The 16091-nt window shown below is 48.6% G+C and overlaps 1 protein-coding gene across 11 annotated transcripts in view; it reads right to left on the reverse strand.

The window, feature by feature from the left end:
• Msi2 (musashi RNA-binding protein 2) overlaps nucleotides 1–16091 on the reverse strand; it is a 426832-nt gene that overhangs the window by 282494 nt on the left and 128247 nt on the right. For 7 of the 11 annotated variants that reach the window (XM_013519250.1, XM_013519251.1, XM_013519248.1 and 4 more), the window contains one exon: nucleotides 1805–1909. The exons of the other annotated variants lie outside the window; for them this stretch is intronic. In XM_013519250.1, the coding sequence (XP_013374704.1) occupies nucleotides 1805–1909 (105 nt within the window). The remainder of the gene's footprint in view (nucleotides 1–1804; nucleotides 1910–16091) is intronic. 11 annotated transcript variants of the gene reach the window in all.

Here is a 16091-nt window from a genome sequence, read left to right on the forward strand (position 1 = left end):
TCCAGGTTCATGACTTAACATCCAAATTTATTCTCTTGACAAGTATAGGCATGGTGCCTAGACTACAACAGTAAACAAACCCGATGAGAAATTCCTACACCTTTCTGGGATCCTTTCTGGGAGCAAGAAGACACACTCACATCCCTACTTGTTCTTGGTTTCTTCACACAACGTGTCTTTTCTCTTCTCAATCATTCATTCCATCACCACACACCCTGGATCAGGCACTGGGCCGGCTCCGTAGGGGATCCAGAAGGCAGACACAGAAAAGGCTCAGAACCAGCACACCCTCAAGTGGGAAGGGGCAGAGAGCTGGAGACTGCTCTACACAAGCATCTCCATCCCAGCACAGCCAGGGATATTGATGGAGACCAGAGAGAGGGCAAAGCCCGGATCCCAGCAACCCTCAGGAGAGAGCCAGGGAATACAAAGAGAGCAAGACACGGCTGATGCCCCACTGAGATTCCTGTCACCGAGGGCAGTGCAGGGGTGCTGCTTGTTCTGTTGGACCCTCCAGACATTGCCTGTTTCCTCCTCACTGCTCTGCACCGTGCAAGACTGACTGACAGAGCACACCTCCGGGGATCCCCACTGTAGCTTGCCGGCAGATCTGGCCAATGGAAGCCGGCGTTAGGTGATGGGAGAAGGGGAAGCTGGGCAGCAGGGCCCACCCAGTCCCTGCTTACGGAGCCACCCACAGCTCCCCACTGCTCAGTTCCAGCAGCTGCTCCCTCCCGTGGCCCCTGCAGACCTAGGGGTGGTAACTGCTTTGCCTGGTGCTCATCCTTCCTTGCTGAACCTTTACCTCTGTATTACCCCTCTCCCAATGATCTGTGGCTGACAGCAGAGTGGGTGAACGGAGTCTAGCCAAGTGCTATGGGTACTGACAGACAGAAGCAGAACAAAGCAGGCCAGGAGGAGAGGACAGAGGGATCAAGAGGGATCACAGGCCAGGTGATGCACAGCCAAGCAAGCAAGACGCAGGGGCTCATCCTGGGCCGGGGAGTCCCACCAGCAAGGACACAGAGGCATCAACAGCCAGCAGAAGCAGGAGCGCCAGAGTGCAGAATGAGGGTGTGTGAGGAGGAGTAGCAGGCAAGGAGAGGTGGACTGTGTAATGACACGCCTCATAGGCGATGCTGAGGCATTTGGACGCTACCCTGAAGAATGGGCAGTCCCTGCAGGGCCATCACACGGCAGTTCCATGCAGTGCTCCGTGTGCTTCCAGACACGGCCCTTCCTTGGACAAAGTGGAAATTGGCACTGGCTTAGGACAAATAAACATAATCCCTAAAATGGCTATTCCAGAGCACGGTGTCTGAAATCTATGGCAAAAAAATAAAAGTTATCAGACCATGAAATACAGCTCATATGAACACACACAGGCACGTGTGCGAGCGCGCACACACACACGCACACACTCCTACCTCTGGCACTGTTACCAACAGTCACTGGAGCATTAACAACCTCAGGTGAAAACACACCAGTCATTACCAACAGATTCTGAGGAGATTACAACCGAAATAACTATCATTGGAACACGTAAGTTACTTAATATAAAGTGGTTCCATATGGTTCATTTATAATTCACGCGGCACCAGGCAGCAAGAACCCACAGGGCTGACATCTCCTAGATGCACTGTAATTCTTTTAGAAGAGCAGGAAAAGAGATGCTTGGGTACAGCCAGGTTCTAGAATCTTCTTGGATTTAAGAATTAAATTCCTGGCTTTCTACACTTCCTTTGGGTTTTTAAGTACATATGTTCCTTAAAAGGCTCCATGCAAAGTAACTTCCGAAGTTCACCTGCTGGATAAGCTCGCCGGGCCCAGTGTTCACTCCTTTCTGTTGTTTCCGGTTGTAAGCAGACGGCGGCAGGAACACAGGCACGCATGCGAAGCAACTTGAGAACTGCAATAAAACTGATAAAAGGTGATCCATTCGTCTAAGTGTTTACGGCACTGTTCGTCACTCCATGGTACCCTGGGCACAAATGCGCATGACTCACCCTTCTAAAGCCATCTCTGCAGCACTGCGTTTTTCCTCATCTCTCTCACTCCCTCAGCATACATAACGGACACATATGTCGAGAGCTTTCCCGTATTTCTTTAATCACTGTCAGGATCACTCATAAATGTTAATTAAGAAGCAGATTTCAATGTTACTCCCCAACTGTGCCAAATGGACAGCCTCTGAGTTTCCTGTGCTCTTCCTATGAGCTGCCATTCTCCAGACAGCTCCCCATTCCCCAACCCCTCCCACAAGTGCAGGGGCCCACATATACACGTGTGTGCGCACACATTCACATACACACCCATGCCCTTTCCAACCCCAGGCTGCTGAGTCAGGAGTCAGGCAGCACTGATCACCAAAAGGGAGAGGCATGTGGGCGAAGGTGGACCCCAATAGTAAGGGAGGACCCCTCATTCCAAGCCCGTGACCCTGGGACAAAGCAAAGGAGTCGTCATCCGGGAAGCGTGAGGGAGGGACTGTTCTTATTCAGACACTTCAAGCAGACGTCTCTGTGCCCCCAAATACCTCCTTGTTGTGCTACGCGGGGCTTGAAGCCTTTGAACTAGAGATAAAGCTCTTCAGCCCACAATTTGAGATACAAAGCTTACATACAGCACCTCAGAGAGTTCCCACAAACAAGTATAAATAACATCAGATCTTTCTAATCCAAAGACCACAGAAAGCTAAGAAGCTACAATACTGAGAGTGGGTGTGACCTGTGAGGAGAGGGCCACCCTACTCCTGTTGAACATTACTGTTCTTCCTTAGGGCATCTTCTCTGGGTACAAAAGTGACCTGAACATCGGAGTTCCTGAGTTTGTGAGCAATGGCCCCTTGTCCCAGGAACCACACATGTGTCACTATCTGTCCACCTCTTGCAACTTCTATCTCAGCCCCTTAAACTAACAGTCTTCAGACTTGGTATGTCCAAGCAGTTGTGATATGTATTGTATATGTTTTGCAATTGCTGGACACAAGGCCCAACACCTGCAGCTTGAAGGAGAAGAGGTTTAATGTGGCTCATGTTTTCAAGGATTCAGGCCACAGTCAGCTGGCTCCAAGGCAGAAACATCATGGCGGAAGAGCATGGCGGAAGGGAATGGTGCACCACAGCTGCTTAGCTAACAGTGGTTAGGATACAGAGCAGGGGAACAGTGCCAGAGAGGAAGGGACCAGCAACCATACATAATACCCAGTGTCACACCTCCATGACCCAGCCGGACATACCCAGAAGTATGCTTCACCAACCCCCTGCTGGATCCCAAAGCCAATCAAGCTGACACAGTCAAGTTTAATCATCATATATTGTAGGCAACTTGTACCACTAGCAAAGTACCAAAGCATGCAAACAACTCAGCATTTAACAAGGTAGAACAGATTCTAGATTCTTCCTACAGTGGTGTCCCCTTCTTCTCTTTCTGCAACATGTGTGCATCCATGAGTAGGCAAGGAAAGGCTGAGCAGGCGGCGAAGTACAGGGAACTGTGCACAAGTGTGAGGGAAACCAGGAGCTCTAGGAAGGCAGGAACCAAGCCCATTTAGCTTGCTCAGTGCTGCGCCCTGACAGCCAGCCTGGACCCAGCAAAGGTAACAGCTTACAAGTGTTGGTTCAGTAAAGGAAAGAAGGAAAAGACAGTCATGTAAACAACATTAGACGGCATCTAGACAAGTGGAAACCCGAAGTCCTAAAAAAGATTCAAGGATGGCTGAGGTGGCTTGAGGACGAACTGACAACAACAACAACTCCAGGTAACCCCATGGGGGGACTGTAGGGAAACTGGAGACAGACAGCCTCTGCCCAGAGGGAAATCCCAGGACAAAATTCCATCTCTTTTTTTCCAGGGAGTGCTGTGGATAGAAACTCCAGGGGGTGACCTCACACCTCCTGTCACCATCTTGAAGACAGAACAAACCAAACAGAAGAGCCACGGGTTACAATGGTGAGTGGGGAAAGCAAAGCACAAGAGCCTGACTCTGCTCTACACCACTGGCAGCACACAGGACTTGGATACCCGGAAAAGGCAGGCTGGCAAACGAACTTGTCCCTTTCCTTCACTTCTAGGTGAAAAGTCCCACTACGATGTTGCATTCATTATTTAAAACAACAGTGAAGATCAGTGCTAAAGAGCTATTTCAGAATACAAGTCTCATAATTCAAATTTTGATGAGATGACACACTGTGGGATACTCAGTCAATTCTCACTTCTCTTTTTAGAACACTAGTCCAGAACACGCCACGTCCTTATTACCCACGACAGTGTAAGAGCAAGCAGGATGGGCCGCGAGTTCCACAACCCATTTCCAGGAACAAAGGTGAACAGGACATTGGCTACTGGCTGCTTGGTCAAGAAGTCGGCCACAGGAAGATGGTAGCACGTTTTCCACATGGACTCCACAGCAGAGGTGTAACTGGCATGAGTCTCATATGGCTGCGGTACAGCCTGGACCCTTAAGGCATTATCTTAAGATAATCCAAAGACATTTAAGGCACAGGCACACATACATAACTCTGTACCATTCTTTATAGTGTTGTGGTGTGTTTTTTTAATAAATAGGACATTTCGTAAAATGCCCTATTAGTGATTTAAACAACAGCTGGGACAACAGCTATTCACAGTTTTTATTTTATTCCTCTGTAAGACACAGATCTTTCTCAAATCCCAAGAGCCCCAGCCCCATTACTGTACATATTAGATCAATGGGTCAGATCAATGAATGCAATAGGTTTACATCTTCATTAAGAAACAAACCGGACCTCTCAAAATATGTATTATTATTTATACGTTCAAGTTCTGTTTTAAAAAAAATAAATAATTAAAGGGCTGGGTAGACAGAGCGCAGTGATAGAGCGCTTGCCTAGCATATGTGAGGGCCTATCCCTAGCACCAATCAATCCATCAATCAATGTACGCATACTTCACAGTTAAATGCTTTAAACTTCAAAAGTTTGCAATTTTTATGCAACTCTCAAGAAATTCAAGTACGTAAGTGGTGGTGGTTGGTCATTTGCAGTCGTGATATAAACTTTTCTTTAAAAATGTTCTTATGGCCAAAAGTGGTGGCACACACCTGCAGTCCCAGCTATTCAGGAGGCTGAGGCAGGAGGACTGAAAGTTTCAGGCCAGCCTGTATAACTTATCAAGACTCTAAAAAAAAAAAGTAAAAAGGGCTGGAATGTAGCTCAGTGGTAGAGCACCCCTGACTTTGATCCTCAGTATGGCAAATAAAGAAATAAATGAAATGTTAAGTAATAATAATACACGTCACTTGAGAATAAAAATGATAAAAATCTAAACAATAGCATTTAGGAGATACAAACCTAATATTTTTCATCTCTCACCTTTCACCTTTTTCTTTCTCTTCCTTGTCCACACATCATTTCAAACAATATGATGCAGCCAAGTGTGATGAGGCGTGCCTGTTATCCTAGCACTCACGAAACTGGGGCAGGAAGGTCATGAGTTCGAGGCCAACCTGGGCTACAGAACAAAACCCTCTCTCAAACAAAAATGATGCAACTATCATAAATAAGGAAGCTCACAGAGACACCTACTCAATGTAACATGTCCCCTGGATGGAATCCCACAATAGAAAGAAGACAGTAAAGAAAAGTAGAGGAAACGGGAGTAGATATGGACTTTAGTTGATTTTTGCAAATAATAACATGCCACCTTCCACATAAAATAGACATGTATCTGTTTATCTTTACAGAAAGAAATGCAAGAAAGAAAAACCAGAGAACACCAAACTTGGTCACCCCTGAGGGTTGGGGAGCAAGGTAGGAGCAATGCAAGAGACAGCAGCCACACTTCCTTGGCAGGCTTTTGAACAGGTGGTCGGTCATGTCTCAAGTAACAAAGATGGGGAAGGGAGAGGGAACCCGCCCCAAATGAAGGTGACCCACATCCACAGGGAAGGGTAACTGGGGCAGGAGGAATTGATCCTGGAGTTCACAACCACAGCCCCAGCCTCGGACCCTGCGTCTAGCTGGGGGAGGGGAGGTTGGGCGGGTGGGGAAGCAACCTGCAAACAAGCCCTGTGTCCGTGGCAATGGCTTAGTCTTTCATGGTGGCCTGGACAGGCCACTCTGGCTCTATTTTAGATGTGTTACAGGATTGCGCAAACTAGTAAACTGCTTCTGGTGAAGCAGGGTGCTCGCTACAGAAGGAATACCCAGACACGGAAGGAGCAGCTGGAAAGGACCCCGTGCAGAATTGCAGCTGGACGTATGGTATGAACTCATGATTTCGAAAATACATCTGTGTTTTATGTATGGAGATGTCCACTTGTGTGGCTGGATATCTGCATGTGTGCACATGTGTGTGTGGTTTGGGGGGCTCATTCATACAACACAAGAGTCCTGTCATGGAGAGCTACATTCCAGCCCACATGCACGCCACGTGTTCCTAGATCTCTCCTCTGAAATGGCCTGGAAGCAAAGACACCCCAGTAACAACTCACAAGGATGCTCTAGGAACTATCCTTTCTTGGCCTCTAAATCCATCACCCACTAAAAGAACCACCTTTTAGAGAAATGGGCAACTCCAAGTCTGAGGCAAGGTAGGTACAAAATGAACCTGAAACATCTTGTTACATCAGAAGTAAAAACGCCCTTTAAAAATGTTAGGGAGAATCAGAAAGGACTCCCACTGACCCAGTGTGGGACAATGTGAGCACCAAAATTATACTCTATAATAATGAGTACAAGCCACTGAAATAGTAAGACTGCTCACGTCCATATCTATAATAAGTAGATTTAAAAAGTAACAGCAAAGCAGGAAGGGCTGTTGCTTGCAAAACACTGTAATGCCAGGTACCAACTAGAAAACACAGAGGGTGGGCAGGAGTTGGAAAATCATTTTGAAGCCACCACAGCAAAGATGAGATCCGGCAAGAATCACAGGTGAACGCTAACGCTAGTGGCAATTTTGACAAGGAGCACGATCTTACACTGTCTCCCCAAAGACTGCTTATGAGATGCAAGAGAAAATGTAATAACAGCAGAGAAATCAAACAACACCTGACCAGGTGATCAAACACAGGCAGATAGGCTTGAGGCCAACCTGGGCAACTTAGCGAGACCCTGTCTCAAATTTAAAAGGGTACAGGGGAAAGTGTAGCTCAGCGTAAAAGACCTGGGTTCAATCCCCAGTAACACACACATTTGCACACACACGCACACATGCACACATACACACACACGTACAGGCAGATAGACATCAAGTACCTCCAGATGTGATATTCCTGAGAAGGACATAAAAACACTTACGTTGTATTCTGGCCAGGAAGGTACAACTTGAATCTAATCCTGAGGAAATATTAGACAAGAACCATTCTAATCGGAAAAGGGGGAGGTATATTCTTCGTACCTGGCAATGCCATCAAGGCGAAGAAGTGTGGTAGAAATAGCCCAAATTAAAGCAGACTAAAGAGACTAAAACATTGCATGTTATAGCTGATCTTCCATTACAACCTATACTGGAGGGGGAAAGAATCCTCTAAGGGACACCTGGATCAATTGACAAGACTGGAATATAGGTAACAGTATGACCAAAACATACTGTTACCCATGTTAAATTTCTGAAGTTTGTTCTGTTGTTAGGGAAGAGGATAGCTCCACTCTTAGCAGTACAACAAGTAAAAGATATTGGGCCGGAGGGTACTTATGCTTAAAAACATTTAAGTTTTAAGTTACTTTCAAATACAAAATAGAAAGAAGGCGGAAGGGATGGCAGATAAAACTGGGAGTGGCACCTACTGCTGCTGTATCTTGCTCACCTGGCTCACTCCCTCCTTCTAAGCTTGGCGCCACCTCCCCATTTGTAGGGGGAGAACAGTAACAAATATGCAGAGATGGTAAAATTGATTTCAACCACCAGCTGTCACCCCTGCTACATCTCTTATCCCTGGTATCACATTTTGCAAGATAAAGAACTTTGGGTGACCTCAAAAAAAGAAATCAAGGTCACAGAACTCTTTTCTGTCTGGTCACAGAACTCTTAAGCTGGAATTTAAAAATATTTGCTTAAACGTAAGCCTCTAAATAATCCATGTATTGTAGGATCACTTCAAAATGTGTGTGTGTGTGTGTGTGTGTGTGCTTGTACAAGAACTATAATGGCAGAAAACGGAAAAATACACTAAAACTAAAAATGGTGGTTGTTCAGAGTGAAGACACCTCATTTTCCCAACATTTTTCAAAGTTTATACACCAGTATTTTCCTTTCTCATTTCTAAAAGGGAGTTTTGTGGTCACTGAAACTTTCCTGAAAGTCTGCAAAACTTCACTTCAGTTTCACACAACTTTATCACTTTGTCAGATGCTGGAAAGCACCAGAAGGAAAGGAACGTAAGCGTGAGCACTAGTGTAAGTACGTGAGTTGAATAAGTGATCTATAAATGAGGAATGGGCAATCCAGGGGTTTTCAATAGACACCCCACCAAATTCCTAGTTCAGAGTCAGACCTTCTTCCTCTGTCCAAGAGGAAAATAATGCTCAACTTCACGTTCTTGCTAAGACGCCACAAATCAATGACTACACATAGCGTTGCTAGAAGTCAATCATCAGCCACATACATTTCCAGTGAACTTTGCCCTTGGAGTCTCCCTAGGACAATATCCAAGGCTTCCTTCAGAGCAGCAGGCCAACCTGAAGACTGGAGTGTGGCCAAAACCAGTACATCCTGCTAGGAAATAAACAGAGTGTCTTCACGTCTCGTATGTACTCTGATGATGGAGGGACCGAATGCCCAAGTCCCAAGGAGGTGTTCTGCCAACATCCCCCAGATCCACGTCAAATGTAATATTCAAACCAATTAGCTCAAGCAGCATCCTAAGCAAAGCAGTATCTCCCCCGTTCTCATGACGGGGGCCAATCTATTTAGTTCCTAATAAGAAGAGAAACAAAGGCAGTCCACGCAATAGGGTCTACTTCAAAAATTCTTTTTCTTTTGGAAAACAGATCCTCTTTTGTTCTGGTTAAACACCAATTACTCTGCTCTAACATGCAAATCAGTTGAAAATAGGGCAATATGTAGCTCACTCCGGTGCCACTGCAAGTTTGAATGAAGAAAAGAGAAAGAGGACAGAGAGGGAGAGGGTGTAAAGAAAGGGGAGAGAAAAAAAGAGGGAGAAGAGAAAGATGAGCAATAGAGGCAAATCCCTGGGGGTCTTCAATTCCAAGTACTTTGCGCTCAGATAAAGCTCTTTTGAAAGAGCTTTTTTGTATTATCTGTGCCGGTGCCCACAAGCGGTGATTTTGCCATTATCCAAAAAAATAAAGCAAGAAAAGAAAAAACACATTAAAGTATACAATACAAGCAAGAAAAGCAAAAGTGGCCAACAAAGCTATTTACCATGGCTCCTGCTCGCTACAAACACGCTCCCCAAAAGTAACACTCCTGGCATAAGCGCGCCAGGGAAAAAGCCCGGAAAAAGGAGGAAGATCTCGTTGGCAGAGAGACATCAGTGGCACAGGGTTCCATACCTCACGAACCTAGCAGTATACAAGTGCCACCAGCCTTAACCAGTACAGGGTCCCCAGCTAAGTGGCGGAGCAAGGATCAACCTAGGAAGCATGGGGCTCCGTCCCGGGCTCAGGCACCCTGGACCTTTGTTTGGTTTCTTTCACTTTGAGGGAAATGAGTTAAGCTTTATTCATTTCAATCATCTACATATATGTTAACTTTTTTTTCTTTTCAATGCAAGCAGGCATATGGAAGGGCAGATCTGAAGGAAGGAAAAGACGGCTTCCCACAGCTCCCTGTGCACCTGCCACACAGGGGCTCTAGAGGGTATACTGGTCTCTGCCCGTTGATGCCACAAAGAGTCCAACAGCTCTCTTGCCCCAGGTTTGGATGGTCATACTGTGCCCTGGCACTGCTTGAGTTTCTCTACAGTGAACCCACTTGAGCACATTCAGAGGCAGAATGGGTGTTTACAGAGGTCCAGAGGTGACCCTGTATTTCTGCTGAGGCTCTGTCCAGGGAGAGGCAAACAAGATAGAGCAGTGTCCAAAGCCAGGGCTTCCTGCCAGTGCCCGCAGAGGCACAAGGGGACCCAGTGCATGAGGAACCTCACCAGGGGACGCACAGCTCAGCCTGCGGTCAGGACAAGTTCCCGACCTCCGCTCCAGTCAGGGCTCAAGCATCTACCCACCAACACCGCCCGCCGAACATCCCTCTCTGAGAAGCAGTTTCTGCCACTCCCCTGTCCCCCAGAACTGCAGACTTGGCTGGAGGGACTTCTGTGGTGAGATGATCCAGCCACAACGAGGGGGATTCCCCAGGTTTTCCCTTTCTGGTCCTGCCCTCCTTACATCAAGGCTGCCAAAGAGGACACGAATGCTCCTGTCTCATGCCCTACCCCCATTGTAGGGGACGAGAATAAAGACACTCGCCTTTGCTGGGTTGCCAGTACCCACTATGGCCTGATGCACTACACACTGTGTCTCGTTTGGGGCTCCCGTGAGCCCCGCAGGGCGGACACCGTACCTGCACTGGCAAGAGGGGAAGGAGACCCCAAGAGCACGACATCTGGCAGCACCGCTGCAGCACGGAGGTGAAGGAGACAGAGCGTGGCTGGCAGGGGTCCGGAGGCCAACTCCACCGCCTGCACAGTGGCCCATCACTTGCTGGCTGCACGACACTGAGCCCCTGGAGCCTCCTGAAATGGGGTGAAAACGACGCCTCTCTCAAAGTGCTGATGCCACAAAGAGTCCAACAGCGAGTCAGTGAGGGCTGAGACGTCAGGGAGCTAAGACGAGCCAGCCTATGGCCATCAGCAAAGAGACGTAGCTGTGACCACTCAAGGTCAACAAGCGAGGAGGGGCTGGAATCCACACTTGAGCCTAGGCGGGCAGGCAGGATGCCGACACCCCTGTGGCCCAGGCTGGGGCAGGCTCCCTGTGACGTTACAGCAAGGGATTCCCGTTCGGTGAAGGACTCTTAGAGCATCACCACCCCGGGGGCCTTGGGGAGTCAACCCAGCTGGGCAAAGGGCTTTCTAGGAAGCCAGAGCCCAGAGCTCGCACTGAGCCTAGGCCATGGGGCGCTGGCAGTGTGTCCAGGAATCATGAGTCTGAGGGGTCTTCAGTGGCGGTGGAAAGACACCGCGGGCAGAAGTGGCACAGCTGGCTGCTCCCATTTCAGGAAGCTTCAGCTCAGTCCTCACGCACGTACATCAGCCACCTGCCCGTGGATGGGAACTGGCACCATCACAGAGGAGCGGGGCAAACCACACTTGACCCTCTCCACCACGGACCACCATCCCCAACAGGAGAGCAAGTCCAAGCCAGCAGCAAACCCTGGGGAAAGAGACACCGGGTGGAGAAGCTCAGCGCACCAAACCTGCTGGTCCTCAAGCCAGAAAGAGTCGCACACGTGGAGATGGAAACCCTGTGCTGGTCAAACGGGAGAAAATGGACATGGAAATGGAGATGGCCTTTATTTTCTAAGCATGCATTCAAGATGAGACATGTAGAAAACCGGCTGTCTGTGCAGACGATCCTGAGTCAATCCAGGAGACAATGACCTAAATATACCAAGCCCCTGGAGGCCTCCCAAAAGCGAAGCCACTGCTTGGAAGAACAGGCTGGTGCTTGGCTTGCCTCGTGCCTTTCCCAGGAGCCCATGGGTGATGGACAGTTCTAAGGAATACCCTATAATCTGCATTTATGCCATTTATCTCTTTTATACATCAAATACAGATATTTGCATCATTTATTTTAACACACATGATTTTCTTCTGAAAGCCACAAAGAGAGAAGTCTGATCCCCCACATCCCCCCGCCCCCTTCGTCTTTAGAAGTCTGAAAACTTAAGCCTGGCACCCCTGACAAGCCGAATTGATCTGGAAAGATCTTCAGAGGCCGGTTGCATTAAGGAACAAATAAAGGACTCTCCTGGCAAAGGAGACGAGGAAGACAAAGGGGAGCAAAGGGGCTGGTCCCTCTCGACATCTCACAGCCCCTGGAGGTGAAAGCAAGGAAGGAGGACAGGAGGGAGGGCAGTCACCCCAGGAACTGCTGGGCCCACATTATCTATCTGCTTTGTGCAACACTCAATAAACATCCAACAATGGCAGCCTTGACAAAAAGCCTGAGTAGGGACCCAAATGAAGCACAGCACCAATAAGGCAGAGAGGCTGTGAGTTATGCAGCCTTCAGGGTCCCTGAGCAGCTGTATGTAACAAGCCTGTACGGGACCCGCCAAGCTACACCTTCTTTTATTTATGTTCTCGTGGACACCTGAGTAGAAATACGGGCACAAGATGGCCACACGCCCCATTTTTCACCGCCATTGGATGCCAAAGGCGCGTCTCCGTGGCCCTTCCCACGAGCTCCTCAGTTTGCCAAGTGACAGCGGCTCCCAGGACGGCTGCCTGCTCTGTGTTTTGTGCACCAGACCTCAGGGACAGCACACTGCACATCCCTTGTCCCCAGGTCTCCAGCCCTGAAGGGCGAGTGTGCCCTCCCCACTTGTCAGACGGCAGAAGGAGCCAGCAGCACAGCTGGGAAGGAGGGGCTGGAACCAGGCCCCACCCATACCCGACACCTTATCCTGGAGGCTTCTTTGCGCATCACTGAATCGCCTCCGGCCTGGCTGGTCATTTTTCATTCCTCTCACTAAGTCCACGCTCCTTTATTGAGCACCTCCTGCATGCCACATAACACACCAAGTGCTGAGAATAGGACATCAACAAGGGAAGGCAGCTAAGAGGATCAAAGTAAACAAAACCAATGGGCTGCCTCATCGCCCCTGGGGCTTGCTCTACTCTGCCCTTCTCTCTCTTAACTCACAATGATGCCATCTCCTCTACTGCTCTCCCAGAGAAGCCCCAGCCTGAGGTCAGTAGCAGTGCAGAGCTGCAGGACACTTCCCCTTGCAGGGTGCATCCCACCCACACACAATGGCCACCTGGGAGTCACCGAGTCCTATGAGCAAAGTCACTCACTCCAGGTCCCGCTCTCTTCCACCACAGGTGTGTCCTGGGAAGCCCATGCGCCAGCTGATGATCCTCAGGGCCCACAGTACCCCAAACTCTGGCTGGGCAAACTTTAGCGTCAGCACTAGTGCCAGGCCCTGGCACCCCCAGACCACAGTGATAACCCAAGCTTGCGCCCTGCACCTGTCTCCTTCACCATCAGAACTTCCTGGGGCCACCTCCACCCTGCTCAGCTTTCCTAAGGGACAGCACCAGAAAACATGCAAATGCCACCTCCAGAAGGCAAGGAGCCAGGGTCTTCAATAAGTTTACAGAAGATCAGTACAGGCATGGCCTCATCGGCCCTCACGACCGCAGAGTACATGATATCATTCACATGTTAGGGGGCTCAAATCCATGCCCTGTAATGTTAAGACACATCCTCTCTTCTCTCCCCCCTATGCTGTCCATGTGGTATGAAATTAAATCCTTCCACAACCATAAGCCAGGCGAGGTGGCGCATACCTGTAATCCCGGCACTCAGCATAAGGTAGGTAGATCGTTGCAAGTTTAAGGCCAGCCTGGGCTACATGGTGAGCTCAAGGCCAGCCTGAAATATGTAGGAAGACGCTATCTCAAAAAAAGGAATGAAATCCTTGCACATCTTGTCCTTCGCAGGAAGACAGATTTAAAATACATCTATATTTTGTATTAAGATGCTGGGATGTTACATAGCAATTAAAAATCATGTTACAACCAAGTAATGACATGAAAATTACTATAAAGTACTGTAAATGAATGAAGAATCTGAGTACATGTGTATACACAAACACACACATACGATAACCATTCCAATTCTGGGGTTTTTTCCAGTTCTGTTTTTAAATATCTATACATATACACACAAAAATGATAACACACCAAAATATTAATTACTCCACACTCGCCTATGTATTCTGAATCTTCCGTTAAGGAGCAAGCATTCCTTTTCTAATTTAGAAAAAAAATATCAATAACCTTTACTTTTGAAAACAAAGAAGCTGCTGTCCTGACTTGGCAACACACCAACACACAACGTGAAACAGGGTCCCCAATCCAAGCTGCCTCCTGGCCAAGGACGCAGCCATGGTGCCGACGCCAGCCGCTTGCTGCCATGGTGGTAAATTCAACAGCAACGGCCCCCAGGGACCCTTGCCATCCTGAGTCCCAGGGCCACCGCGACAGAGGCAAGGCTTTCCCAGAGGAGAATCCCAGCCTTGTGGCTGCAGGAGCTGGAGGCAAAGGGAAAAAGTAAGCACTACAGAGTAAGTCTCAAAGACAACGGGCTGATTTAAGCTGTGATTACACTCACACCATGGGACAGTTAAGTGAAACATTACTGACCCACAGCACTAGAAAGACACAAGCAACACCTTTTCCCTGATCAGGGGAGGGGTCCTAGTCTCACGCTGCCTTCTGTGCAACTGTGAATGAGTTAACTAAGCTCCCTGAACCTTCAGTTTCCCCACCTAGAGATCTAGGTTAAAACACCAAGCCGAGGAGGGAATTTCAAAGGCGGAAAAATTAGTGGTTGTTCAGTTCTGGGGAAGCCAGCTGCAGTAAAGATGTGCAGCTGCATAGGAAGAGGTCCCTGTAGAGAGGACCCAGCAGCCCTGGAGCTCAGAGCCTGATCAGGCCTTTGTGTGACTGCCACCCAGAACCTCTGCCTGAGACCCTGAGCCGGGGCCCTACACTGTAATAAGCCCTCTCCAGACTCCTGTCCTTCAGATAGTATGTGAGATAACAAATACTTGCTATTTAAATTGCTAAATTCTAGGGAAATCTGTTATGCAGCAGCAGATAACAAATACAGATTCTGGTTAGTGGTACATAAGGGCTCAGTACATGGTTTCTATCATATTTCTTCAATTCCTGTATGTTAAAACTACCACGTTTCCCTGAAAAGAAGACCTAACCAGAAAATAATCAGCCTTGAGAACGAGATGACAAATTCCAGCCCCTGAGTATATACAATCTTGTGTTTTTATGTATGACTTTTAAATTTTTAATTTAAAAACAAACAGAACAAGAAATACGTCTCTGAACAGAGGAAATGTATTTACCTGTATGTGTTTTCTGATAATGTAATGCAGGTTTAGTTCAGGCTCCTGTCTGTGACACAGGTGAATTGACTACTGTAGTAGCCAAATCCCGCATTACTCCCAAAAAGGAATGAAAGTGGATTCCCCTTTCTCTCCGTAAGGGAATGAGCAGTGGAAGACAGCTGGGGAAAGAGGCTCCCCAACACTGAGTTTTGCCCTCAAAACCGTCCCTTCCACTCTTCCCATCAGAAGAAAAGGGCTTCTAGCTGGTGAGACCATAAACCCCAGCCTTATTCCTCATTCCTCCTTCTCGGCACATTCACATCCTCATCCTCATCTCCACCAAATACAAGAGGCTGGATCTTCCAGACACGGCTGGAATCCAACGACTTCCTCCCACCTCCCTCACTACCTCCCCGGCCCCTGGACAAGCAAGCACTGTAGCTCCTACCTGCCCAGTCCCCTACAACAGGCAGGCCTTCCAAGATGGGAGTTCTCTCCTGCAGTCCTTGGCCTCCCCTTGCATACAGAAGGACTGCCAGGTCCTCGCCAGGGCTGGGTGTGACCTGGCCCTTCCCAACTCGGCTCCTCCTATGAGCCCCTACCTCAGTCCACAAGGACCTCCTTGCTACTGCTCACCCAGCAAGCGCCTGCCTCCTGGCCTCTCCTCTCCATGTGCCTCCACAAGAGCACCCCTAAAGGCCGGGCTTGACCATCCTAAGACACACTTTCCACACCCCAGTTCAGTCTCCCTGCCCTGATGGTTCTGCCGCAAGCTGTTTCACAGCGCTTCTCACTAACTGACATGTCACGCACACGTCTGTCCGTGTCTCACTGTCAGAACGCTGTCAAGCTCACCTGGACACCCCTAGTGCCTACACCACCAGGTCCCTGGCAGGCTTGCTGGCAGTCAGCACGTTTCTACACAGGGCCAGGCAGAAAGGCTCAGCCTGCACCCCTCCCGATCTGTCACAGCTACTGGGCTCTGCTGGGGCTGCTACACACTACAACATCGCGGCAGACCACAAGGAGACACGAGTGGCCGGGTTCCAGTGAGACTTTGTGGAAACAGGTGG

This window comes from Chinchilla lanigera, unplaced genomic scaffold, assembly GCF_000276665.1.
Source record: "Chinchilla lanigera isolate Chin_1 unplaced genomic scaffold, ChiLan1.0 scaffold00050, whole genome shotgun sequence".
Taxonomy (NCBI): domain Eukaryota; kingdom Metazoa; phylum Chordata; class Mammalia; order Rodentia; family Chinchillidae; genus Chinchilla; species Chinchilla lanigera.